Raw genomic sequence first — 27606 nt, forward strand, 5'->3', positions numbered from 1 at the left:
CATTAATAATGTATCGACTAATCGGATATTGCGTCAAATTACTTGAGAGTTTCCTAGTAAAATGTTAGCACTGAGTTTTCAGCAATAAGCAAACATTTTACATTGAATCACTTCAATTATTTTGAATTTATTGTTACAAATTAGACTGACAAGTCAGTTTGGCATCACTATTATATTCGGTGATACATCCATACTTAATATTATAAATGCGAAAGTAACTCTGTCTGTCTGTCTGTTACTCAATCACGCCTAAACTACCTACTGAACCAATTCGCATGAAATTTGGTATGGAGATATTTTGATACCCGAGAAAGGACATAGGCTACCTTTTATGGCGAAATATGTACCACGGGCGAAGCCGGGGCTGACCTCTAGTATTATATAAATTCAATTTTCTTTTTTAAACATAAAAAATAGTACCTAATTGCAGCCATTATTGCAACAGACTTATTTTGGCGGACTTGACGGGGGTTGTTTTAATAAATTCATTAACATAACATTGAAACCAGCCTATAAAAAGTTTTTTTAGTTTTTTGTTTCGTGTAATTAACAGATCAGGATATATTATTCTTATCCCGAATCTTATACTGTCCGGAATAAAATTTTAAATTAATATAATAAATGTTCATTGTTCGTGTATCATTCTAGCTACACCGCACTCTGACGCTCTTAGAATGTTAGTCGGTAAAATATATTAGTTTACTCTTTGATGTTACTTAGATATTATTTAATTAAAAAAAAAATGTTTCAAGTTTGTGCCAAGATGAGATTGACATCTTCAATCGTTAATTTTGACGAATAAAACGAAAAAACAATATTTTTCGAAGATTTTTCGATAGCAGATTGTTATATAGCGTTGCCATTTGTCACGTCAGATCCATACTATATAATATACTATATACTATAATATTATAAATGCGAAAGTAGCTCTGTCTGTCTGTCTGTTACTCAATCACGCCTTAACTACTGAACCAATTTGCATGAAATTAGGTATCAAGAGATATTTTGATACCCGAGAAAGGACATAGGCTACTTTTTACCCCGGGACATAGGATAGGTTTTTCCCGGAAATCCCACGGGAACGGGAACTCTGTATGCGGGTTTATATTTGACTGCGCGGACGAAGCCGCGGGTGGAAAGCTAGTTATGTGATAAATAAATCTATAAAAAGCCACAAATGAAACGGTAAAATACGCTTATATCCATCACTTATATCCATCACATCCAATACGGAAAGTGCTAAGATAGCGTTTCAGATAATGTTGCTAGACACGATTCTTCCTGGAAGTCGCGTGCGTCAACTGAAATTCCTAATCTGACTGTCACTTACAATACAATCCATAACAAAAGATGCCAATTATGCAATTAGTAATACCCACTTTATATCCGTCGATTTTTTTATGTCAGTTAATTTAACTTATGCACGTAAGGTATTAATTACTAGCGCTGTCGCTTCGCTACGGTTCTTCACAAAAATGATTAGTGTAACAAGGAAACTATGAAATCTTCAATGTATGGTAGAGCTAGAGCGAAGTAGATAAGACAGGTTGTGCCTATTAGTACATATATTTTTAACGTGATAACGTTTTTAAAATCGTCTCTGCTCTGAGAAAATCGTTTTTCGGGTGACATGTTCAGAAACTTGTGTCACACCAAAACCTCACGAGCGCTATCGCAGGTATAACGAGAGAGAGACGGACCGATCTCCCGTCTCATCTCGAGCGCTGCCACTGCATTATGTTATCACGTAAACATCTCGATCGTAAACCTACTTTACAAACAACCATTTTTTTTTTTAAGTGAAACTTCTTTATCGGGGTTGGAAAAAAATTTAGTGTAACATTTTTTCGTTACGCGCCATCTTGTTTTTATCCCTACCACGCGTGATTGACGTATTTCTGTAAAGTTGCGTATAGTAAATTATTTTTTGAAAAAATAAGTTTCACTTCTTACGTGTGTACACTAGTAGGTACACGCACACATTTTTATTTAATTTAAATTACTTATCCTTACTAATATGTATTATAAAATATGCCAACGTGTGTTTATTTCTTTGTCTATTTTCACATCGCAAGGGACCGAATTCATGATTTTATTATTTTTTTATCTTTAGAATTAAGTATAGAATAGATAGATAAGAGGCTAAACAGCGGTAAGTATTTACTGAACATAGTGAACATACAACAACTTTTAACTTTCAATAATCAAGCTTCGGCAGTAATTTGGACAGCTGGAGAAGAAGTCCTCACCCATAAAGAACCTTGTATCATGTCCCTCAGTTTTCCTAGTTCATTCCTTTATTGATAGTGATCAATCCTTTCATTTTCCCCTATCTTAGCTGCCAATCCATATTTTGTAATGTCATTAAAAAAATACCTGTTATATATAGACAATGTTAACTACCTATTAGTAGGTAAGTAGGTATTCGCTCGAAACGTTGCGTTGCCTAGATATAAATTAACTACGGTTAACGGTTTCACCCGCGTGGCTCCGCTCCTGTTGGTCTTAGCGTGATGATAATTATATAGCTTACAGCCTTCCTCGATGAATGGGCTATCTAACACCGAAATAATTTTTCAAATCGGACCAGTTATTCCTGAGATTAGCGCGTTTAAACAAACAAACTCTTCAGCTTTGTAATATTAGTATAGTTATGCTTTAAACGCCATAAAAAAAAATTCAATTGGAAGACAAAAAATTGACGATGATATATAGGTAGGTATGTAACGTTTCGCTCAATTCAAAACTAAAGCCCCAAGGTTAAGGAATATTAATTACTTATCTCTCACTTAACACTTTACTCTTTGTTCGTATGTGACAGAAATTTAAATGCAGAAATTTAACAATGAGTTAATAAAAATAAAATGCTACTACTAAATTAACGAAGGCTAAAAATACTTATTTAGGTACACACCATAACAATATTAAAATGTTCTATCTGATAATAGGTCGGTAATTAGAATTTATAGTGGAACTAGCTGGATAATGCGGCGTCACCTGAGAGATATTGAATGAAAAAGGCATAATATATTTTGCTCATTTATACCACTACTAGCGGTCCGCCCCGGCTTCTTATTATATATTTTATTATATATTCTATGATATTACTACTACGATTAATTTGTTATATGAATGTGGTGTTTTTATTTGCATGAAACTATTATTTTAAGCTATTGCATAGCTTCTATCGTGGTCCTTGAGCGCGGGGACCGAATCCAGAAATTCCGTAACAAAAAAAAAACCTCACGCTCCCCACTCCGACGGGCACGAGGGCACGGAGGTGTGGCTTGAAGGCATGCTATGCAATAGCTTTACCGCGGCGCGGCAGTCCCCGAGTGCCACACATCTTTTTTTATTTTAGCGAATTTCAATTTAAAAAAAAATATATTTTGCTCATTGGGTCAAATTTATTTATTTTTATGTTGCCATTCTGAACAATCATGGAATATGATAAGTGATAACATTTTCTTTGCAGCTGATGATAATCAACGTCATCTGCCAACTGTCAAAATTAGAACTGTGTCAATATCCATAGACTGATGACTTGTTGCCATCGTCCAAACGTTTGTCAAGCGTGTTTATAAACGTCTATTATCTATGTTTTGACATCATGCCATCATGGACCATGGTTGCTGTCCTGACTGTCACTTGAATTTCGATTGGTCAAGTCGTCATTGAATGGTGCGACAAATATCATCCTTTTATCGTGAACTAGAACGTTCGTAACTTATAAATAATTTACTGTTACTTCCAAAATTACCAGTTTTATGCCCAAATAAACTAAAATCACAAAAGATAGAAGTATTTTTTAATAATCCCGATGAAATAACTAGGCACTTTGATAATAAAACATTGTCCTAGAGTTGTGATGGAATCGCATTTCAACAAAACTATCACTAAGAAAAAGTCGACGGTGGAAGGTTACAAATGATTTAAATATTGGCTCTAGAGTGCCGTTACGACGTAGGAACAAAAAGTTGGTCGTTGATCGACAATATATGTGCGTGACGGTGACATGAGCACAATCAACAAGAGGCGCGGAGCTAGCAGTTCCAGTTGTGCTGTCCCAGGTGTGCCTGCGCTTGTGAACGTTCCCACCGCTATGTCTGCGGATTTAGCATCATTATTCGAGTGCCCCGTCTGCTTCGACTATGTCTTACCACCGATCCTTCAATGCCAGAGCGGGCACCTCGTCTGCTCGAGCTGTCGACCGAAGCTGTCCTGTTGCCCAACATGCCGCGGCCCACTCGGTAACATCAGAAACCTCGCCATGGAAAAAGTGGCTAGTAATGTCATGTTTCCATGCAAACACTCAAATACTGGCTGCACAGTAACCTTGGTTCATACAGAAAAGGCTGAACATGAAGAGGCATGTGAATTTCGGCCGTATTCCTGCCCGTGTCCCGGAGCGTCGTGCAAATGGCAAGGTGGTCTAGATCAAGTAATGCCTCACTTGATGATGTCGCACAAGAGCATAACAACGCTTCAAGGTGAGGACATAGTATTTTTGGCTACAGATATAAATTTACCTGGAGCGGTTGATTGGGTCATGATGCAGTCATGTTTCAATCACCATTTTATGTTAGTGCTAGAAAAACAAGAAAAATTTGATGGACATCAGCAATTTTTTGCTATTGTTCAACTCATAGGATCTCGGAAGGAAGCAGAGAACTTTGCTTACCGGTTGGAACTAAATGGCCATCGCAGAAGACTGACCTGGGAAGCGATGCCTCGTTCTATACATGAAGGTGTGTCGTCCGCTATAATGAACTCGGACTGCCTCGTTTTTGATACTTCTCTTGCACAATTGTTTGCGGATAATGGTAACCTTGGGATAAATGTAACCATCTCGATTGCCTAATCCGCATTTCAATGTCTGCACAAATGTTGCAGAAACAATACGGACAATGAACAATAAGAAATACTAGTGATTCTTAACGCATAGTGATACCATTTTGTGACCGTTATCATGTGTAAAATACAGTATTTGAATATATTTTTATGGCATTTGTAAGTTGCTATGACTTTGACATGTTTTATAATATGTATTGTAATCAAATAATCAACATGGAAATGAGCCAAAAATAATTTTTCATTATGTGAAGGTGTGTTCAATTTAGTGTTAAGTAGGAAGAAATTTTAAAGGTTGTATTGCTACTATGCAAAATCATTTAGAAGACAGTTACATTTTTGCCAAAAGCACAATCTAATCAATTTTATATTCAGCATATTTATTTGACATTATAATATATATATTTTTAATGTTAAAATTATTAAATTAACATCTAGTCTAGATTGACCATTTCAAAATAATAACAATTTTATAGTAGTTATTCTTCAATTGACATATTCAACTTTGAAATCTAAATGATTTTGTACTGTGGTAGACTGATAAATCACATTCTGTGCAAGTGATTATAATATTCCAAATGAACAAATATTTAAAATTATCATTTGTATATAATATGCATGTATAATTGGTGTTAAGGTTTGTGATGCTTACATACTTAGGGCTGGCTTCTACTGAGTATTATTACAAAATAGGCTCAAATAATATCCCAAAATGTGAGATTTAGGAACATGCTTACAAATTTTTAATATTTTTAATTAGACAAGGACTATAACACCTTGGTAATGCTCTAAACTACTTATCTACACTAATATTATAAAGAGGAAAACTTTGTTTGTTTGATTGTAATGAATAGGCTCATAAACTACTGGACCGATTTTAAAAATTCTTTCACCATTCGAAAGCTACATTATCCACGAGTAATATAGGATAGGTTTTATCCCGGAAATTCCACGGGAACGGGAACTATGTGAGTTTTTCTTCGAAACCGCGGGCGGAGCCACCGGCGGAAAGCTAGTTTAACATATACATATTAGGACTTCATTATTGTTGTTTTGAGTGTATAAAATGTTTGGGAAGAGTTTTGAGATATGAAAAGTAATTCTTATTGATAAATAATTATTAGTGATGGAACAAATATGAATACTTCAAATTAAATTGAATTATAAAAAATAAAAAAATAAATTGTATGAATTACCTAATTCTTTTAGTTTGTATTATGATTTGTGTATATATGTTTCTCAATATTAATAATTTTTATCATAGTTATGATGAAGACTTGGCAGCTATAACAGAAGCCTTCATTATGGCTAATTTATACATAATATATCACATATTTACCCAAATCATTTTTAAAGTATTTCTATTTGTTACATGACTAATTTTTATCAGCATGTGGCCTGCTAAAATCTTACATTGGGAGATCTCTGAGCACTAACTATTTTAGGAATAAGATGTATGTTACAAAAACAAGATATGGAGACGGAGATAAGAAGAATATTTATCTTTTGTATGATTGCAAGTGCAACTTATAAATTAAATTGTCTGCTGTAATAACAGCAATGGGTTATACCTAAATATCTATGTAAAATACACAGTGTGTACTTTACATAGGCATTTTTGACACCCTGAGTACCTTCTAAATATTTTACCATTTAATTTCATAATATTCATTAGTTATTAAATATAATTTATGCGATCCATGTTACTTAATTGTAGTCGTAATTTTTCGGAACATTCGTATTTGACAACAATTTTAACTTTTTGTAGGATTACTTAAATATTATTTAATCTTTCGTGTATCTAAAGCTGAATTTATGAAGGTATCTGGTTGAATAAAATTTTATAATATACAGTGTATTTTTATTATTACGAAAGTTAATTTCAGAAAAGCATTAGCAGATCGTAATTTATGTCCATTTATCAACAATTTTGATGTCTTTATTAATTATTTTTTGTCGTATTTCGTTTGCCAAATAAACCACATATAAAAGGAATGACAAAAAGCATATCTCGCTAAATAAGGAAAACAGTTCAGAAATAACAATTTTATTATTCCATAAAATATTCACACAATATTTCAACAAAGACAACAAGTTTTCTAAAAGTTTTTTCATTTACATGACTGCTGCAAAGGGGTTAAGATGATATCAATCTAATACTTATTATTAACGTTTGTACCTGCCGAAATAACTTATTAAGGAATATATTTATGTATACACTAATAGAATTGTAGATCTGTGAGAGACAGTTGAAAGATAATTGTTATTTATATGAAGTGAAAAATAGCCCATGAAACTCAATTACATCTATACTTAGATTATGGATTGGTCTCCGCGCGCGCGCTACGACTAGATACCGCCGGCGTACTTGGAAAATGCGGCAACTAATAGTACGCCGAATTCGGCGTACCCGAACCAGTCGTGTCACAAGCATTGTGTGGAGAGGGCGAACTGATAGTTTATAAAGATTTTGAACAAAATCTGAAGTAAAATGCCTATTTGTGTCATAAAACTATTTAAAAATAATACAACAAAAAACAGGAAAGACACTGGGATCACGTACGATCACTAAGTATCGTATTAATCGAAATTTCTCCTTTACTTCGAAAATATTTTCTACGAAAATACGACGCCATTCAATGTTGCCGTACTGCATATCCAAAAAAATACACGTGGTTGAGGAAATCTTTTAGCAATAATTTGAACTTTTTTTTTCAATACTATTACTAACACATGTATAAAAAAGTATAATAACAATAATTTATTTCTGTTTAACCATGTTTAACTGACTCATATAATATGTTTTTTTTTTATTTCCGCTTTTTTACTTTTAAACAACCTTTGTGACTATAGTATAGTAGCGTCGCAAGTGGATTTGAGTCGCATGTTCATGGATTCGATTTCCGGCCAGGTCAGGATGAAAAAAATATTTTTCAAACTTTTTTTCAAGATGCCAGATTTCCCATTTATTAGGTAAAATTTATGTAGCTGGCAGCTCAATTCTTCACACACACTAGCGTCTTTACAAATTGCCTAACACACACTACAGAAATGAGTTGCCGCACTCACAGAGCTATTGTTTTTAGGTGGGGCGGTATCTAGTCGTAGCGCGCGCGCTGAGACCAATCCTTAATCTAAGCATCTATACTTATAATAAATCTGTAGATAGGCCAATTCTGTACATGAAATATATTTAAAAAAAAACTATGAAGGGGTGATAAGGGATCGCTACTGATGCCAAAAATGCAATCAGTAAAATTTTTGTCTGTCTGTCTGTCTGTCTGTCTGTCTGTCTGTATATTCGCTATAGAAACAGAAACTACACGACGGATTTTAACCAAATTTGGCACAATTATTCTTCATACTCCTGGGCAGGTTATAGTAAAAGAATCATGTAAATCGGTGTAGAAACACCAAAGTTATACATGAAATACGCTATAAGTCATCGCGCGTGAATACAGAATCATGCCATAAGGATTATTTTTGTGTATCAGTTGCCGCGTTCGACGCGCTTCGCGGCGGGAGCTATAAAAAGGCGGCGGGTCCGCACCCGTTTCGCGTTGTCACGGCATCACGTGTGAACGGCTAAACCGATTTCGATAATTCTTTTCTATTATATTCCTTGAAGTACGAGGATGGTTCTTATGTAGAGAAAACGTAAATATGTTCCACGGGCGAAGCCGGGGCGGACCGCTAGTACAGAATGTTACAGAATTCGACCCCTATAAATAATTACATTATTTAAGAAGCAGTAATGCTCTCAAAGTTTTATATGTTTACTTCCCATCTAGATACAATCCAGAATGCTTCATATCCATACTAATATTATAAATGCGAAAGTAACTCTGTCTGTCTGTCTGTCTGTTACTCAATCACGCCTAAACTACTGAACCAATTTGCACGAAATTTGGTATGGAGATATTTTGATACCCGAGAAAGGACATAGGATAGGTTTTATCCCGGAAATCCCACGGGAACGGGAACTATGCGGGTTTTTCTTTGACTGCGCGGGCGATGCCGCGGGTGGAAAGCTAGTGTAACAATAAATAAATAATTCGTTTACCATTTGCTATAGAGATTTTAATAACCATAGAGTTAATTGGGTTTGCTTGTCTGTGGTAGCAATGGCGATGGCAATAGACAAGCAGATGTCGGCGAATTACTATCATCGAGTATAGATCCTGGCGGCCTTTCCAGACTGAACGGGTCTCTTATTTCCGGACTAAACGGATCCCTGCTCGACGAAGCTCTATGAATAACTTCAAACGCCTCCGATGTTTCATTCGTTTTCGTATCGACGAGGCTGAATTCATCGAATTTATCCAAAACCGGGCTAAAGGGGTCCCTCTGCTCGAAGGTATAGTACTGTTTTTTCGGGTCAGGACTGAATGGGTCTTTTGGCTCTCTCGGGACATCATCTGCAAGGCTGTTATCGCCGCTGAAGTCCGATAAATCTATGTCATAGTTTATGTTACTGAGTCCTGGAGCTTGGTCGCTGCCGAATTCATCTGGGGTCAATAGTTCATCTATGGATCTCGAGTCGAAAGGAGTGAAACCAAGAGGGGAGGGAGTAAGGAGTTCGAGGGAACTGGTCTGTTTTAATTCCCAAGGATTTAGCGGGGATTTTGACGGAGATTTTCCGTCATCTGGTGTTCGAGAGAGCGTTATTATTGGTTCTGTATCTTTTATTTTGGTAGGTATTTCGGACTGTGGTCTTTGAGTGTCATTTTCGAAATGGTGTATATCTTGAATGTGCATGGGATTTTGACTGGTTTGTTCAGGAACAGATTCTGGTGGATTTTGTTCTATATTCTTAGCAAGTACTCCATTACTGTATGTTTGTTCAATTTTTGATTGTACCTCTGTACCTTGATCTACGGAATTTGCTTGTGAAACATTTGCAACTAGTGGTTGTTGATTCTGTGTCTGGTTTTCAATATCGCAGTCAATTAAAACACCAGTCGATTTCAAAGAGCCGAGACGAGGCAATTCACGCCGAGGTTTGATTTCTAGGGGCGTTTTAGCAAGAACATCTTGCACTTTTTTCGCGATTTCTTTCTGTGAACAAAAAATAATAAGTTTACTCGTAAAATCAAATTTCCTTATGTAAAAAATAATAAAAAATGTAAAAAAGTAATTTTTGCCGAAACCCGGGATTGAACCGGGGACCTTTAGATCTTCAGTCTAACGCTCTCCCAACTGAGCTATTTCGGCGGTGAAAGAATTGTTGAAATTATGTATCAACTTAATGTAAATGTTTTTATCAACATCTTATCATAGAAAGATAATTACTGTGATTCATATTTATACTTTCTCGTAAATTAAAACAACAGGTACTTATAAAAAACTCAATCACATAATCAATTAATGTTCATTAAAAAAAACTTTTACTTTAAACTTTTACAAGCATTTTTTTTCTTCATTTTCATGAAACAACCACCGGAAATCGGAACACACATTTATTCAACACTAGCTGTGCTCCGCGGTTTCACCCGCATTGCTCCGCTCATGTTGATCTTAGCGTGATGATATATATATATAGCCTATAGCCTTCTTCGATAAATGGGCTATCTAACACCGAAAGAATTTTTTAAATTGGACCAGTAGTTCCTGAGATTAGCGCGTTTAAACAAACAAACTCTTCAGCTTTATAATATTATTAGTACTATAATATTATAAATGCGGAAGTTTGTATGGATGTATGGATGTATGGATGTTTGTTACTCTTTCACGTAAAAACTACTGAACCGATTACAATGAAATTTAGCACACATATAGAGGGTAACTTGGAATAACACATAGGATAGGTTTTATCCCGGAAATTCCACGGGAACGGGAACTATGCGAGTTTTTCTTTGAACACGCGGGCGGAAATCTAGTAAAATTTAAAAAAACATCACACGGATATATTACTCTTTTATCTATGGTAGAATTTAGAGCACCCAATGTTAGTAAGAAGAATAAATAATTAGTATTATAATTATTTATACCTCAAAAGTCTCAGCGTTAGTCGCCAACTGGTCGGCCTTTATCTTCAAGCAGTTTGTCTCTTGTAATAACTTTTCAACTTGCAATTTTTGCTCCTCCGCTTCACGTGACGCACCACATAGAGATAGTGCGGCGGCCTGCAATATAAAATAAAAAAATTATATTTATTTGCCAAAAGGAAAGGTTATTAAAATAAGTACAGATTTCGACAGCGGACCCCGCACTAGGCACAGCCTGTCTCGCGGGGCCATACAACGATTGTACAATGAAAATGTAGGTTAACAAAGGGTCCAACACGCTTAACACAATGCAACTTTGAACATGATATTATATTCAACAATTATTGTACAGTTATAGTATTCTTAGAATCTGTTCTGTTTGCTTATAGTCTTTGGACACTAGAATGCTTATTAGTTTATATTTAATATTGAGTAACGTGTACTGCCGGAAGTTAATAAGTTTACTAAATTTGTTGTATAAGAATGGGAACATAAAATTTTGAAAACGTTTGGAAAAGAAACATTTTGTCAATGGGGTTGGTGCTCTTAATAGCCGTTTTGATGTATTTGAGTAAAAATTAGATTTTAAGAGTTTGTTGTGCATTGAGATGATAGCATGTAAAATATAAAGTCCTCGTACATTTAAAACATTAGCATCCCTGTAGAGAGACACAGTAGGATAGAAAGGGGGCTTTCGCAGCATAACTTTTAAAATGGAACGGTGAGCTCTCTCTAGTTTGATGATAACCGAGGCCGAGGCGGCTCCCCATACAGAAATGCAGTAGGTTATTAATGATTGGCATAATACCTTATATATGGTCATAAGTTGGTGTTTATCAACTTTGGTTCTGAGAGTTTTCATTACATATATCAGGCGTCTTGTTCGAGTTGACATGGCGTTAATATGCTCTTTAAAAGTGAGTTTTTCGTCCAGTATAACACCAAGGTATTTTATAGAATCTGACCTGGTAATTTGATCACAATTACAACCGCTGCCAATGCTATCGTGGTGAGTAGATTTACCGCACATATGAATGAAAAATTTTGGGAGAGATTTAGGAGCTGTTGCCTTAGTTTTATGAAAGCATAGAAATTTAGTCTTGGTAGCATTGAGGGAGAGAAGATTATTATTAAGCCACAACATAATTTGAGACATACCTTTCTGGCTTTTATGAAAAACTTCAGCCCAGCTTGGGCCATGAAATAAAATCGCAGTATCATCTGCATAACATATAATATTTGCATCGGTAGGAGGGCGAGAAATGAGATCGTTTAAATAAATTAGAAAGAGGATCGGGCCGAGAATGCTTCCTTGGGGAACACCAAACGTGACATGATCTGGCGAACTCATGAACGAGTTAATTCTCACACGCTGCGTCCTTCCCTGGAGGTAGCTTCTGAACCAATCCAGTGCACATCCTCTTATACCGACACCTTCCAATTTCCTAATCAAGATTGGAACTGACACGGTGTCGAAGGCCTTACTCAGATCAAGAAATACTCCGACACACACCTGTCCACTGTCTAGGGAAGAGCTTATTGTATTCACTAACTCAGAGACGGCATTTTCAGTAGACTTTCCTTTACGGAAGCCATACTGATGTCCAGCTAGGAGGTTATGTGATTCCAGAAAAGAGACCAATCTTTTGTTCACGCATCTTTCCAAAATTTTGGAAAAACTGGGAAGTAGAGAGATTGGTCTAAAATTACTAGGTTCAGAAGCGGGACCAGATTTATGTATCGGAGTAATAATTGAAGATTTCCATACCTCCGGGAAAACACCTGATGACATGCTGAGATTAATGATTGATGTCAAGGGTAACAATATGCAGCTCGCTATCTTTTTTATAAAATTATTATTTATATTGTCGTATCCTGGTGCACTATTGCTACAGAGACCGTTAATGATGTCCAGGACTTCTTTTTCATCTGTAGGGAGCAAAAAGAACGAGTCAACCGGAGAATTCGATGGAATGAAGTTTGAAGCAAGTGATTCTTCTGTGGTATTCAATTGATTTAACTTTGACGTAGCAAGATTTAGACCAATATTTGAAAAATAATTGTTGCAAACGTTTACCGATTCGAGAGGATCGGTCTTGATATTTAAAAGGCCAGAGGAACAAGTTTTTGAGCTATTCAAATGTGCTATGCGTTTTATGGCTTCCCAGTAAGATCGGGGGTTATTTTTATTTTCAGATAGTGTTTTGCTGTCGAATTCATCTTTGAGACGTCGCAGGAGAGAGATGTAAAAGTTTCTGTAGCGTGAGAAAATTCGCTTTTTTATCGGGTTTTCAGGGTCCTTTCGCAATTCGGAGTGTAATTTGTCTTTGTGCCTACCACATCGGATTAAACCTGGAGTCATCCAAGGCTTTAGAGTGTTTTTAGAACGGCTAATTATGTTTATACTAGAGTGTTTTTCTATGATGCTGGTTATATTCTTCATGAAAGTATCGGCTGCAACTGATGCCGAATTGCAATTGAGAACCTGACTCCAATCCACCAGAAGGAGTTCTTGCTTCACGGCGTCTAAATTTATTTTTTTATGAATGCGATTTGAGTTCGAGATTTTATGTTTACTGTTTCTAATCCCCAGCATAACAAGATCGTGGTCGGTAACATCTGATTTACAAACTATTGGAATTTTATCGAGTTGAGTTTTAGTGAATATATGGTCGAGGCATGTTTTATTGTGAGTAGGGACGTTGATATCACTTTCATAACCAAGTTCAGCCATGATACAAAGATATTCAGAAGAAGTATCTTGTGTTTGTGATGTGGGGAGTATATCTATATTTATGTCTCCGGTGAAGATGTGACAAGGAAAATTTTTTTGACAACGTAAGGTTTGCGATAAAGATTGAAGGAAAAGGTTTGGATTTAAAGAGGGTGATCTGTAAACCGCAAGTATTGAAAATAAATCAGCTATTTCAATGTATAGGTTTACACAATCGGTAATTTCCAGTTCCCTTGCTATTACTGTTAAATTATTTTTTACGTAGATCACTATTCCGCTAGCTCTATTACTATGCTTTGATGTGTGGAACGAGTTATAGTTATTAATTTGGTTGATGATAGAATGAGGAGTTAGCCAACACTCGGTTAGAATTATAACGTCAAATTCAATTTTAGTACGAGCCATAGTGATTAAAAAGCTATCAAAATTCTTATTAAGACTTCTTATATTGGTTGCAATAACATTAAGGTCAGAATGTGAAAGTATACCTGTGCAGTATTCCGGAGAATCTTTAATTTGACATATTTTATTATTGGAACTATCTATGTCCTGAATAACTCGTAAGTCAATCATTATTATGGTATGTATTTGAATAGAGAATTAAGTTCCAGCAAACCATAGAGAGGTGATAAATAACTAAGAATGTGATAGTTCCAAAGTGTGATGCAAACAGAGATAGATTCAAGACCGCCAAACATTTAAAACCTATAAACACCACGAAACAATAATTAAAACTAATACAGGGCTTGACAAACAACAGTGTGCAAATTACAACAACAAATATAGCATATTCACATAGCCATGTAAGTGTAAATAAAATGTAAATTTTTAAGCTTAGAACAGATTCATTAACAGGATACAGATTCAACCAACAAAAGATCAGTACAGTAAACAAGCTCCGATTTATATCTTCATCGGCATTATAAAAGTTGGGACAAAAATATCTATACAATAAAAAACAATAAAAATTTAGATCAAGTAAAACTGTAAATAATAAATTTTGACATTTAAGAATATTATCTAGTAGTGTAGTATATACCACTGAATTACTAATAACATAAGCAAAAAAGAAGAATATCAAATTTAAAATTAAAACAGGAATGTAAGCATGGAATGGTTTCCTTAGAGTTATCTTATTATATATATCTTTAGTCTGACTTGGGAGGGCAAATCCGATGGAGGTCATCATAGGAATAAATTGGAATTGCAGGGCTCCCAGTATATTTTCGAAAATAAATAGTTCCGTTTTTGATCCAGCAATATTTGAAGGAGTGGGTGATGGCTGATTTACGCGCTTCACGAAACAACAATCTTCTATCCCTTGTGAGCCTTTCGTTAATGTATACCCTTCTTTCTTGTCCTTGACCAATAATATCCTTGCTCACGAGATTTCTCCTTGATTTACCGGATTTTAAAAACTCGTCGCGCTTTATTTTTCTTGTAAAGTGGATCGTTAGCGGTCGAGGGGCAGTAAGATCCTGGATATTGTTATCGGTCTTGTCTAGCCGTCTGCGTGTTCCGGATCTAGAAACATTATCAAGGTCCGCCTCTGACATGTTTAGACCAATTTTATTAGCTAGGGTTAGAGCAATATGTACGGGATTTTCGTTAGGCATTTCTTCAATTCCAATCACTTCTATACATTTTGTAAGCATGGATTGTGATTTATTATCGAGTTGTTGTTTTAGTTGGGATATAGTTATTTGGAGATCTTCGTTTTCACGATACTTTTCTTCAATAAGTTTAATTTTCACGTCTTGGCTCTCAATTTTTGCAGAAATTCCTTCTAGTTGGGCTTGGTAAGTGTTCAGTGTTGTAACAACCCTTTCCAGGTCAACTTTAAAACTAGACATGGACTGACGGAGCAATCTCATTTCTTCGGCAAGAGTTTGCATGTCATGAGACCCAGCTGGTTGATCGGCAGCCATAGGACCAGACTGCGGGCTACTAAATTTGCTGATTTTCTTACGTTTGGTTATATTGTCCTCCACTGTGGAAGTGCGCACCGGGGTTGTTGAGTTATCCCCGCCTTTTTTTAATTTGGTTTGACAATTAGGGCATATAAAACGGGCCTTTTGTTCTGTTGTCAAAGCCGTTGGGCTGACGCAGAGGAGATGAAATAATTTATCACAATTCTCGGAGGCGCAGGTTAAATAGTTTTTATCTCTGATTGCAAGGAGGCAGGCTGAACAGTTTTTTTGAGAAGACATTATTCAGCTGTTATGACACGATATTAATTATACACTATTTATTTATGTATAAATAGATGGTTAATTATTCAATAATCAGTTATTATATAGTCCAGTTATTTTATAAAAGTCACTTATTAATTTGTTTTGCACGTACAGTACAGTCAGTATGCCGCACAGTGTGTAAGCCAGTCACGCTGTGAGGTCATGCGCACAAGCGGAGCCGTGAGTCATGAGCGGAGCGACTCAGCGAGTGAACGGCTTAGCAACGCGTTTAAATAATAACGTTTAACTGCACTTATCTGGTATTACTTTAGTTATACTGCACTGATATTAAGGATTGTTGTAGCACTTTAAAGATAGTGATGAGTGATAACTGAGACTATGTGGGATAATTATAAACATGAGAGTAAAAAGTAAGTTACGTGAAAATAAACTGTACGCGACGTGTGGACCGTAAGGCGCGACGGCGTTAACTCAATTATAATAACTAATAATACTCAATTATATAAATTAATAATTTATATCTATATATATAAAACTCAAAGGTGACTGATATAGTGATCTATCAACGCACAGCCCAAACCACTGGACGTATCGGGCTGAAATTTGGCATGCAGGTAGATGTTAGGACGTCGGCATCCGCTAAGAAAGGATTTCCCGAAATTCTTGCGGGAACGGGGATGCAAAGTCGTGGGCGGAAGCTAGTTTTACATATTTTTAAAATATATTAGTACTTTTTTGTGGTAAAGTAGGTTTTTTCCAAAGTATGTGTGTAGGGGAAATGAAATACATGCTAACAATGAAACAAGAAATGTTAAAAAAAGACGTGTGGCACTCGGGGACTGCCGCGGTAAAGCTATTGCATGCTATGCCTTCAAGCCACACCTCCGCGCCCGTCCCCGTGGGGAGCGTGAGGTTTTTTTCATTACGGAATCTCTAGATTCGGTCCCCGCGCTCAAGGCCCGCGTTAGAAGCTATGCAATAGCTTAATAAATTCAGTTTTTATACATAAAACGGGACAAAAATCCAGTATTTTTATAATTTAAGTCAATATTTCTAATTAATAGACTTTCCTATAAAGGACAAATACATTATGGGCTAAGATCTAAAAATGATAAGTTGAGACAAAAAATTAATTAGACAATTGAAAAACTGAAAAATTTTTCGTGTAGAAATATTATTTTTATGCTTCATATTTATATGTACATCAGATAATAAACTATAAAAAAGACGTGTGGCACTCGGGGACTGCCGCGGTAAAGCTATTGCATGCTATGCCTTCCAGACACATCTCCGAGCCCGTTGGAGTGGGGAGCGTGAGGTTTTTCGTTACTAAATTTCTGGATTCGGTCCCCGCGCTCAAGGCCCGCGATAGAAGCTATGCAATAGCTTAAAAATAAATAAAATCTCACCCAAGTACTACCGCCAAGGGACGCGGGCATCGCCATGTAGCAGTCGAACTCTTTCTTGTCCATATTCAACGATTCAGATGTTAAATTTTCGATAAAGGACACCGCACAACACTGCAAATGTTATATTAAAGGTTAATAAATATGTCGAATTATTTTTTTCTTAATAAAAGTAGTGTAATAGTAAATTTCTTCGTCCGCCATATTGGATTTTGATTGACGCAACTTAATTAGTGCTTTAAAATTGTGACCGGGTGCTTTCAAATCCAGCATACATTCATTTTAAAATTAAACAAAATTTTGTCAAAATGAATAAATAATAAGGTAAACAATATTAAATCTTAATATATATAAATCTCGTGTCACAATGTTTGTCCTCAATGGACTCTTAAACCACTTAGCCGATTATAATAAAATTCGCACACCATGTGCAGTTCGATCCAACTTGAGAAATAGGATAGTTTAAACATGTAGGTACCACAGGCGAAGCCGGGGCGGAACGCTAGTCTAATATAAAACTCACCAAGTTAGTGAAATAATAACCTCCCTCTCCGGTCATCAAGCGCTGGGCGTTACAGAACCGCGTCACGAAGTTAATGTTGCTGACTAGGCGCGGTGGATTCGCCTTCAATACCTGTTAAGAAGAGGTTTAACTAAATATAAAATGCAAGAGATCACATTTTATTAAAGTGAAACTTTTTGGTCTGTGTAGCGCATGTCGCGTGTATTGCGGCTGCCGAGTAGGTATACCTACTCGGCAGCCGACCGTCACGCGACATGCGCTACACAAAGCAGTGTTCGGAACCGTTCGAACAGTTTCACTTTTACCGTGGTTTCATAAAACCACACAACATTTTTTTAATAACATGCTAGTTTACTCTGCGGTTTCAAAACTACTTACATCCGTTTACACAGCAAACGCCTTTTTCATTGCTTCCTGTTTACACAGCAAACGCCTTTTTCATTGCTTCTCCCCTTTCAATGGCGGAAGTGTGATGTAATAAACATCTAGGCTGTTATTATAAAATAACAGCTTACCTAGATAAATGGACCATTGAATACAAAAAAAATACGTGTGGCACTCGAGGACTGCCGCGGTAAAGCTATTGCATAGCATCGCATCGCTGTACCGGTTGGAGTGGGGGGTGTTAGGTTTCTCGTTACGGAATTTTTATATTCGGTCACCGCGCTCAAAGTTTGAGATAAAAGCTTTAAAAAAAATAATAAAATATTTCATGGACGTTCGTATGTACGTGCGTGTCTGTACGTTTGAATGCACTACACCTTCGCCGCCTGTAACTACAGACGGGGCACTGGTGGGACTGAATCGTCCAAGGTGTCGTGTCCGAGAGGTGTGCTGCTGTAGTGCAATCGAGCCCGCGTGGTATCGCGGGAGATCTGCGAGCTGTTGCAGGGAAGAATGTCCGCTGTTCGATTTCCCATACTAATTCGGCTGTGACGCAGACGCGATAGTAACGTTTCGTACTCGATCAAACTCACACTAGCCCCTCAGAGCGGCAACGTCGCACCGCGCGCTGCACGCATGTCAGACGTGTGGCAACGCCGCACCCGCTGCTTGGCGAGCTCGTGCCCGCCGGCAAAGTGCAGAGCGCCCGTCAGCCTGCAGCGAGCAGCAGCAAGGGTCCTCACACAACATTCCCCACACGGCCTCCGACGGAGGCCGTGTGGGGAATGGGAATGTTGTTTAGGGCGATTCGCCCTCTTCAACAGGTTTCTAGCGCCGCCCGTTAATACGGGATCATTAAGAGCGCGAATCGCCCTGTTTCGGTTCTTGGGACATTTTGTGTCCGACTTTTTAATTAAAGCTTTCGCATTTCGCGAAGTGCAGCGAACATTCGTGCACTCACAGTGAATATGAGCGCGGGCAGCAGGTCGTCAGCGGAGGCGGGCGCGCCGCACAGCGCCAGCACGTGGCGGCACGCGCGCCGCACGCGGGACACCTTGCCGCCTGGTGAGAGAGCCGCGTCCATGCCCAGCAGCTCTGCGAACATTGAGGTATTACTATAGAGAGGACACCGCGAACAAAAACTGTACGACAAGCGCGGCGGCGCGGGGCGGCTAGTGAGTCATACAAGTTGCAAATATTCTGCCTATTATTACTTATAAATTAAAATCAATCAATGTAACAAAAAAAAATTTTTGACGATTGACTGTAACTCGTGTTAGAAAAAGTGTAGTAGCGATGTCCTCTCTAGTACGTAGTACATAGTAACTCAATGTCTGCGATACACAATTACAGATAAAATTAACAATAAGACTCACAATCGCGTATTAAAGCTTGACCGCAACCGCTGTACCGCGCCTTAGGTGTGTGCGCGGCGAGGCGGGGGAGAGTACCGACCGTTCCGTTTCTTTCTAACTTCTAACTCGTGCTCTTTCTTACCCGGTCCATCGCACATATCTAGGGCGCGGTACAATCACTGTGCTCAAGCTATAAATGGTCGTTAAAAATATTCGAGTGGCATAGTAGAAAGTATTCATTCAAATTAACACCTTATTTCTTTGCAGTAATGTTCAAAATCGATTGTTTAAACTGATTAGAAAACTCTGCCCAAGGCATAGGCAGAGTTTTGTCTCAGACAATTCGTGAGCGTGATCGTTATCATACTGTCGAACTGCTTTGCTGGTGTATGAATGTGAATGCATATAAGTGAATGTATGTGTATGTGTAGTGCAGCACATGCTGAGTAGCGACCCGTTTTAGCACCACACTGATTAAAAATAAGTACTTACTATTTTTATTTCTATTTCTTAATAATTTGTGTTAAATAAACTTTTCTTTCTGTATGTTTGTGTGTGTGTCTGTCTGCACACTCACCACTGATCGCCTTGTACAGCAGCTGGCGGCACGCGGCGCTGGTGCGGTCGAGCTTGCACTCGAGGTGCTTCTCGCCGACCCAGCTCAGTTGTTGTATTCGCTCCGACATCGCGCGGTCGAGCCGCTCGTCGTCCGTGCCGCTCGGCGAAAATACTACGGATGGTAACCTGAAATAAACGAGATAATATAAAATCCAGCGTAAAAAGTTGCAAAACGTAATGCAATAAATAAAAAAGTTAAAACCACAAACATTTATGGTCAAAAGTTTAGCAAGAACGGCCTAAAAAATTCTTATTACAATCAAGAAAATTGGAAATCGCTTGTAACGGTAAGTCGCTATTTTTTTTTGTCGGTTCAGGATGGAAAAACTTGTTTAAAAAACGTTTTAACTTAAACTTTTTCTTGTCTAATAACGCTTTTAGGACATTATTGTAAGTACCTACGGTACTAAAGGTAAATACATAAAGTTCAAAAATTTTCTAGTGATCAGTAATTGTACTAATGCCCATTTTAAATCTCAAAAGATATATTTTTACGGAACGGATAATCATTCAATTTTCCTTGAGATTAGTTTAAGCTCATTTTATCTAGTTGCCTATAGTGATTAGATAAATAATTTGAAATATTTTAATATCAACTATTATTGAGATAAATGTATCATATCAAACTAAGCTTCTAGGAATACATATAATAATATATAGGAATTTTTTTGTGTTAGAATTTAGATGATCAAAATATAATGGACCAATCTTTTAAAGAATCCGGAAGAATATAAAGAGACAACAATCGAAAGAAAGAAAGAAAGAAAGAAAGAAAATACATTTATTTTAATGTCTTGCCACACAGGAAAAAAACAGAGAATAGTAAAATACAATAAAGTTTGGAGTGCGAAGAAAACAGAAAATTATATTCAATACTGATTTTAACATTAACACATAGGGTCTGTGCAGCATCAAACATTAAAAAAGGGAACCACTCGGTGATATTCTGTGATGCAGAGGCATCGCAGCACCGGTTTTCAGTGGGCCCTCCTCGACAGTCAAAGGAACAGTGTAAATTTTTAAATAATATATTTATATAGTTAAGAGAAAGCAATAGGTATACATAAATAATTAATATATTAAAAAAGAAAAACATATTACATAAATATACAATATACATAATTACATTATAATTTGTATGTTATAGAATTATAGAAACTTTACTACATATATATTGACTAGGTTGTAAGGGGAGCAAACAATGTGAAACATTTAGTTACGATGCAACTAAAGCTGGCCTACCTGCCTTATGATTAGATAATTTTTATATTTATTTTTAAAATTAGTCACAGATTGAATGTTACGATAAGGAGGAGGCAGGTTATTCCAACATTTAGTTGCATTGTACTTAAAACTGCCTCTGAATGCGTTTGTATGAAATTTTTGAAAATACATTATATACGGAGTTGCCCTAGTATTATACCTGCTGTTTATATTACGCCCCCAAGTTATTTTATTATGGAGATACTCAGGTTTAGTAGACTTTACTATCCCAAATAGTAAGGTGGCAAAATGCATGTGCCTTCGATTTTCCATATTTAATATTTTGGCTTTATTAAGATAAGGTGATATATGATGCCTAGAAGGTATGTTCCAGCAAAATCGAGCACATGCATTTTGAACCCGCTGAATAGCATTTTTAGTTCTTTTAAGTAAACGAGGGCCGTATACAGTATCTCCATAATCAAATTTTGAGAGAATTAATGTATCACATAATCTAACCTTTACTTCAGAATTTATATAACGCTTCAGACGATATAAGACCTTAAGACGATAAAAACAATTTGAAATTATTTTGTTCACATGTTTTTCAAACCTCAAACCTTCGTCAAATATAATTCCTAGATTGCGGGCTTCATTAACACGTTGCAGGACCGTGCCCTTAATTGACACTTCTATATTTTGCTGTTTTTCAAGCTTCTCAATTTGTTTTGCTGTTCCCATAATAAGATATTTGGTCTTGTCTGGATTGAGAATCAGTGTATTATTTTCAGACCATTTCACTATCCTATCCAAATCGGCCCCTAGATTTTTCAAAGCTGTCTGTATTTCGTTGGGTGGAAATGATATGTAGAGCTGTATGTCATCCGCATACATATGGTATCTGCAGTTTTTTATACAGTCCCCTATATCTCCGGCATATAGAATAAATAGTAACGGTCCTAGAATCGACCCTTGCGGAACCCCCCTCCCAACTGACCTCACGTTAGAATAAGACGTAGTTCCATCATCTTGAGCCACCGCGACCAAGTTAGATAATACAAAAAAGGACGCAATCGAGTTAGATAATACAAAAAAGGACGAATCTTTTAATAATTCCGAAAGAAGTAATAATAGATTGAACAAGACCCCTGTTTAACTCAAGAAATAATTCATACTCACTCATGTAAATATGTCATCGAGTGTTTTTCGACAAAGTCCATGAGAAGTTCCTTGGTATCAGAGTCGACGTTTGCAAAATGCGCTGATGTATCCATATGTTTCATGAAACGCTGGGAAACGAATTTAATAAAATCAATGAGCATTATCTATACTTTGATAACTTTCCCATGAGTATGTATAATTAAAAAAAAAAGACGGGTTGCACTCCGGGAGTGCCGGCAGAAGTGAAAACTTGATTATTTAACGTTCAGCATGTTTGATATTTTGGAATGGTATCAGTCTTACGCATGGAATATAAGGGCTAAAAAAAAATCCGTCTTACGCTTTTTCGATCAGGCCACGTGTCCTGACGCGAGTTTAAGATTTTATACCCAACGCCGCTAAAGAAGTTTTCACTTCAAAAACACAGGAGTATGTCTAAAACATGGAATTTTAAATAGGAATTTTTATGATATATTGGGCTCGTGTTTCTAATTGTTAAATTGACAATAAATATGCTACCTGCTAATTCTTTGAGAAAGGTACGGTACGTAACATAATTTGAACATAAAAAAATATGGTGCGAGGATCAAACAATTATCGTGTCCTCTTGACATAATATTCAGATATTTCAGCACAAAAGACTTATCAAAGGACAATTATTATCAATAACGCCAGAGATATCAAAGTATAAAATTGAGATCAAGAACAATACAGCATTTAATTATAAATGTAAAATAATCCCAGGAAAAATAGATACTAGACTTAACAAGCTGAAAAAATAACTCCAATTACCTGATACTGCCTCTGGACTCGCTCCGAAAGTTCATCCACCGTCATAACATTGGAGCACTTAATGACGTCCATGATGAAGTTATGTGCGAATATTCTTGCATCCCTATCTATTTGGGGTGTTAGATATGAGAATCGAATCCGGAAATCTCTTTTCATCCCCTCGTTGACCAGAGCGGGAATCTTGAATTCCGGCGGCCGCTTCTCCGCCGCGTGTTCGTGGTCATCTATGGCGAAAAGGCGTCTGTCAAAATATGGTATGACCTTCGGTTGAGGGATGCGTAATTCTTAGAGCTACTGCCAGCTGTTGCAGTGTATCCTAGCTTTAAATAATATTATATTGTCGCATATTTTTTTCGGTTACTTAGGTCAAACTTAGGTATTGGCTACTCAGGGTGGATATTTATGGCTGGTATGAAATTTTGGGGCAGACTTTGTTATGAGAACCTAAAGTACATTTGAATGATATTGTACATTCTGTCTAGGCCTTCCAAAACTCTTTAATTCTTTATGTAACTTGGTTGAACAAGTTTGCTGAATTGCTAATAAATTAATTAAGAGTTCCAAATTCGATTAATAAGTAATTGTCGGATATCTTTTACATATTTAGGTACCTACAACTTGTTCATTGTTGTGGCAATGTGCAATGATTGTAATATTGAAGCAAATTCGGTAAGAGTTACTAAAACTATTTTTAGAAGAGGAGTATCTTGACCATATCTAGAAATAGAGAAAATTAATAGACCAGCTTTATAGAACTAGGTCCGTATGATAAGATAAGAATTGAACATTTGTGATAAATTCGCTGACAGAATTGGGGTGCAATCTATATGTCCTTATAATGATAAGGACATATAGATTGCACCCCAATTAGCCTTAAAATGTTAAGGCTTGTACAGAGACAAGATTTGCGAGAAGCTTATAATATTATCTTATGATTACATAAAAGCTGATTCATGTATAAATTTCGCCGGTTAAATTGCTTGATTTAGAACACAGACTATGTCTAAAGTCCACGCCTTTCAGGTGGTAAATAGGCGTTAATATGTAGATATTATGACAATCGATTTATTCTTCTAGTATATCTAGATTTATTATCTAGTATATATTTATAAATCTTGAGAAGGTACGGCATACTTAGCAGCAGAAATGTGTTAAAACAGCAAAATAGAACCCCACAATTGTTTTGATCATTATGGCTCGATTTAATATTCCATAAGTTAGTGGCATACCTTGGCTGCTCTTTTTGAAAACGCTGAATTTAAGAAGGTTGGCTTTCTTCAAAGTTTCACTCTGTCTGAGTTTTTTCTCTTCAAATTTTGAAAAAGAATAATGCGACGACAGCTTCAAGCTGCGTTCCGGTTTCTTCTGTTCTGGCTTTGGCAGAGTTGCTGATGATGCTTTTTCTGGAGAAAAATATAAATAAATAGCACTAGGTAATAATTTTTTAATAAAATACCATTATTTTATTAAAAAATTATTACCTAGTGTTGTAGCACTTAAAATATTGTTTTTTTTTGTCTCTACTGAAAGACCACCGTTATTTCAACAAATCTTACAGTTTGGCGCCTAATTTTAAATTAGAGAAAAAAGAATGATAATAATTTTGATGCTGTTAACTGTTACATGCAGCTTGAATAAAAAGTAAAATATACATATACATTGATATAGTTGCAGTTGAAAATTGCTAAAGGTAATATACTGTTTTGATAGATAAATTTAACCAATGTTAATTGAACTTAACCTTAAGATAGTAATCAATATAGATACATAGATAAGATGTTTTGATAATTGTTACATTACTTTGATTTCATATAACTTCCTGATTGGCCCTTTGACCTTAATTGATAAAGTCTTGTAAACAATTCAGCCTTAGGCTTCATGACCTTTTACAAATAGACTATTTATTAGTCTAGTCATTGATATTTTTGGTTTTATGGCATTCAAATGCTTTATAAATTTATAGTCTAGTCATTTCAATAGACTAGAATTATAAGTTACTTTGTGAGTCTACAAAGTACAAGTTCCATAATTTTAATTTTAAAAATATACATATATTACAACTGAGGTTAACATAATCAAATTTCCAAGAATTTTTCAATTATGTACCTAATTAAAAAAAAAACAAATATATTCACTCTTTTACCGTATATATATTTTGCATACTGATCAGTAAAGATATATACAAGGTAATATTGATGTACTGGTTCCATAATATTAAGCGACGTTTCAAGATTGTCACTTAAATTATTTGCAAAAACATACGTAAATTTCCATAGGTATTATTAAGTCCTACTATCTTGTTTATTTCGATTTATTTTTACATTAGACGCAGGTAAAATTTATCATGTCCAATATTTGATTTAGAATCATATCACTTGTGACTATGACCACACACTAATAAAGATAGTACTAATCAACCAGACGGATGGGTCAATATAAATATGATCAATAGTATATAAATAACTTCCAACACAAAAATATTTATTTTGCTTGAAATAACTGCACAAATAAAAGTTGAGTTCAACGACTGAAGTCTTAGAGAACCATGATGACCAAAAATTTATTATTATTATGTGAATAAGTAGTATTATGTTTCAAGTTAAACTTCTTTAAAGTTAATTACTATTGCAACTTCTTAATGATTCATTATCATTCATTATTACAGATTAATAACAAAGACTTAATTGCCTATTGCATTATTAAGTCAGTTAAAAGTATGGCAAATTAAATATAAACTTAAATGTAAGCATAGACATACAAGCTGTATAACTGTATTATAAATTGACTATACCTGCTCTTCTCTGCCGCTGCAGCTGCTCTCGGTGACATTTGGAACAGTACCCTTGCCACTGTGGATTCCCAAAGTAATCACATCCATTCTTGCACTTCAGGTCACTCTGATCTATCCGCAGTGATGGCATCTTAGAAGCAAACATCATATACTTATAAGACCTCTGCAGATTTGGACCAAACCACATTTTCACGACTTTAAAGAGCCAATTTTAACGCTCTGCACTCAAATAGTCTACCAAACAGCGACTCCACAAATAATTCAGCCCATTTCTGACCAGTCAAGATTGTACAGCAATCCCATAAAATAATATTAAAATTCATCGCAGGTTGCTGCGTAACGATGGCCGTTATACGGCCCTCGTCGTTATATATGCTGGCCTTATCTCAGATAGACTCGATTACGAGTTACAACCGATAATGGTATTAAATCAAACACATATCTTTATTTCGTCACTTACCTTTGTTCAGTGCAGATTTCCTCGAAATGTATCAAATTTGAAGCACACCCGTTGCTTTACATGTATTGGAAAATTAATATAAAGCGACATAAATGCAGAATACGTTTTATTGTGAATTAATACAATGCTTTGTGATACAATGTTTTGATGAAATTGATTCACTTTTTGGAGTTTGGACATTTATTATTGCATTATTTGTCAATGTCAAAATAAGTGTTGACATTTCAAAACTACAGATTGCTCTATCGTAAATTTTTTCCCCATATATTGACAAAACATGGCATTTTTTACCATGTACTTGGTGAATACATTTTTTTTTTATTTCTATATAATATAAATAATGAATTGTATAGGTAAACCAGAATCTGATGGCAATTAGGGAAATCAAAATTTTGAGTGTGTAACCCTAGGGAAAATGGATTGAACGATCTTGATACTGCTTATTTTTTATTTTGTCCTCAATATCATTAGTCACATTACATAAGTGGACAATACTGTACTTAATAATGAGATCCACTTAATATTATGTAGGTACATACTTACATAAATACCTAATATACAATTATACATATTACTTTTATACAGGTAATACATATTATTATTTACACATACCTATATTTATATATTCATTACCAGTATGCCATGTGAAAATATCGATATAATGATAATGTAGATCAAAACTGCTCATAATTTTTTATAAAATAAAATAAAAATAAAATAAAACTATGTTTATTTTCGTAAGTATTAACAGATACACACATTATAAAATTGACTTGGACAGCTTGGACTTAACGAATAGCTGTATTGGAAACTCCTGTAATAAGTTTTCATAAAAGTATATTCTAATCAACAAACAATATTATAGTTACCTACATATAATATTTTTTAATTTAAAGTATCAAAACGGGTAAGTCTAATTTACCAATAAAATCTTCAAAATTGAAAATTGTGATGTGTTTGACCCTTCTTCATCGAATGTTTTTCTATACACATTATAAACAACACTTCTTGCTTGCGACCGCAGCGGCTTTTTCGACATTTTCGAAGATTTTTTAGACAAAATCCTAAAAATTATTCATCAACTGCAAAAAAGACAAATAATTTGACATATAATTTGATAGTTGTCAAATAAGTTGCCACATGAAA

General features: G+C 35.7%; 2 protein-coding genes and 1 non-coding gene across 4 annotated transcripts; 1 reads left to right on the forward strand and 2 right to left on the reverse strand.

Moving 5' to 3' along the window:
* Positions 1 to 3622: 3622 nt before the first annotated feature.
* Positions 3623 to 6702, forward strand: LOC149485567 (E3 ubiquitin-protein ligase SIAH1A-like). Its single transcript, XM_089698819.1, has one exon. It carries the CDS (start codon positions 4016 to 4018, stop codon positions 4859 to 4861), a length of 846 nt encoding a protein of 281 aa, XP_089554945.1. The 5' UTR covers positions 3623 to 4015; the 3' UTR covers positions 4862 to 6702.
* A 1846-nt stretch (positions 6703 to 8548) lies between these two features.
* Positions 8549 to 26651, reverse strand: Rabex-5 (Rabaptin-5-associated exchange factor for Rab5). Of its 2 annotated transcripts, XM_089698821.1 has the most exons (12): positions 26461 to 26651; positions 26001 to 26130; positions 24439 to 24612; positions 23210 to 23433; positions 22436 to 22545; positions 20013 to 20179; positions 19042 to 19175; positions 17697 to 17807; positions 17177 to 17287; positions 10842 to 10976; positions 8893 to 9909; positions 8549 to 8630 (listed from the first exon to the last, which is right to left on the reverse strand). In XM_089698821.1, exons 2-11 carry the CDS (start codon positions 26128 to 26130, stop codon positions 8947 to 8949), a joined length of 2259 nt encoding a protein of 752 aa, XP_089554947.1. In that variant the 5' UTR covers positions 26461 to 26651; the 3' UTR covers positions 8549 to 8630; positions 8893 to 8946. The 2 variants fall into 2 exon arrangements, with proteins under 2 accessions (XP_089554947.1, XP_089554946.1); XM_089698820.1 differs by lacking the exon at positions 26461 to 26651 and having other exon boundaries at positions 26001 to 26384.
* TRNAF-GAA (transfer RNA phenylalanine (anticodon GAA)) lies at positions 9993 to 10065 on the reverse strand. The gene has a single exon. It is a non-coding gene; the product is annotated as a tRNA-Phe (tRNA).
* Positions 26652 to 27606: the final 955 nt, after the last annotated feature.

The sequence above is a fragment of the Colias philodice genome, chromosome 9 (genome assembly GCF_061535455.1).
Source record: "Colias philodice isolate Cphi_HAF_F1 chromosome 9, ilColPhil1 Martin Lab GWU primary, whole genome shotgun sequence".
NCBI lineage: Eukaryota > Metazoa > Arthropoda > Insecta > Lepidoptera > Pieridae > Colias > Colias philodice.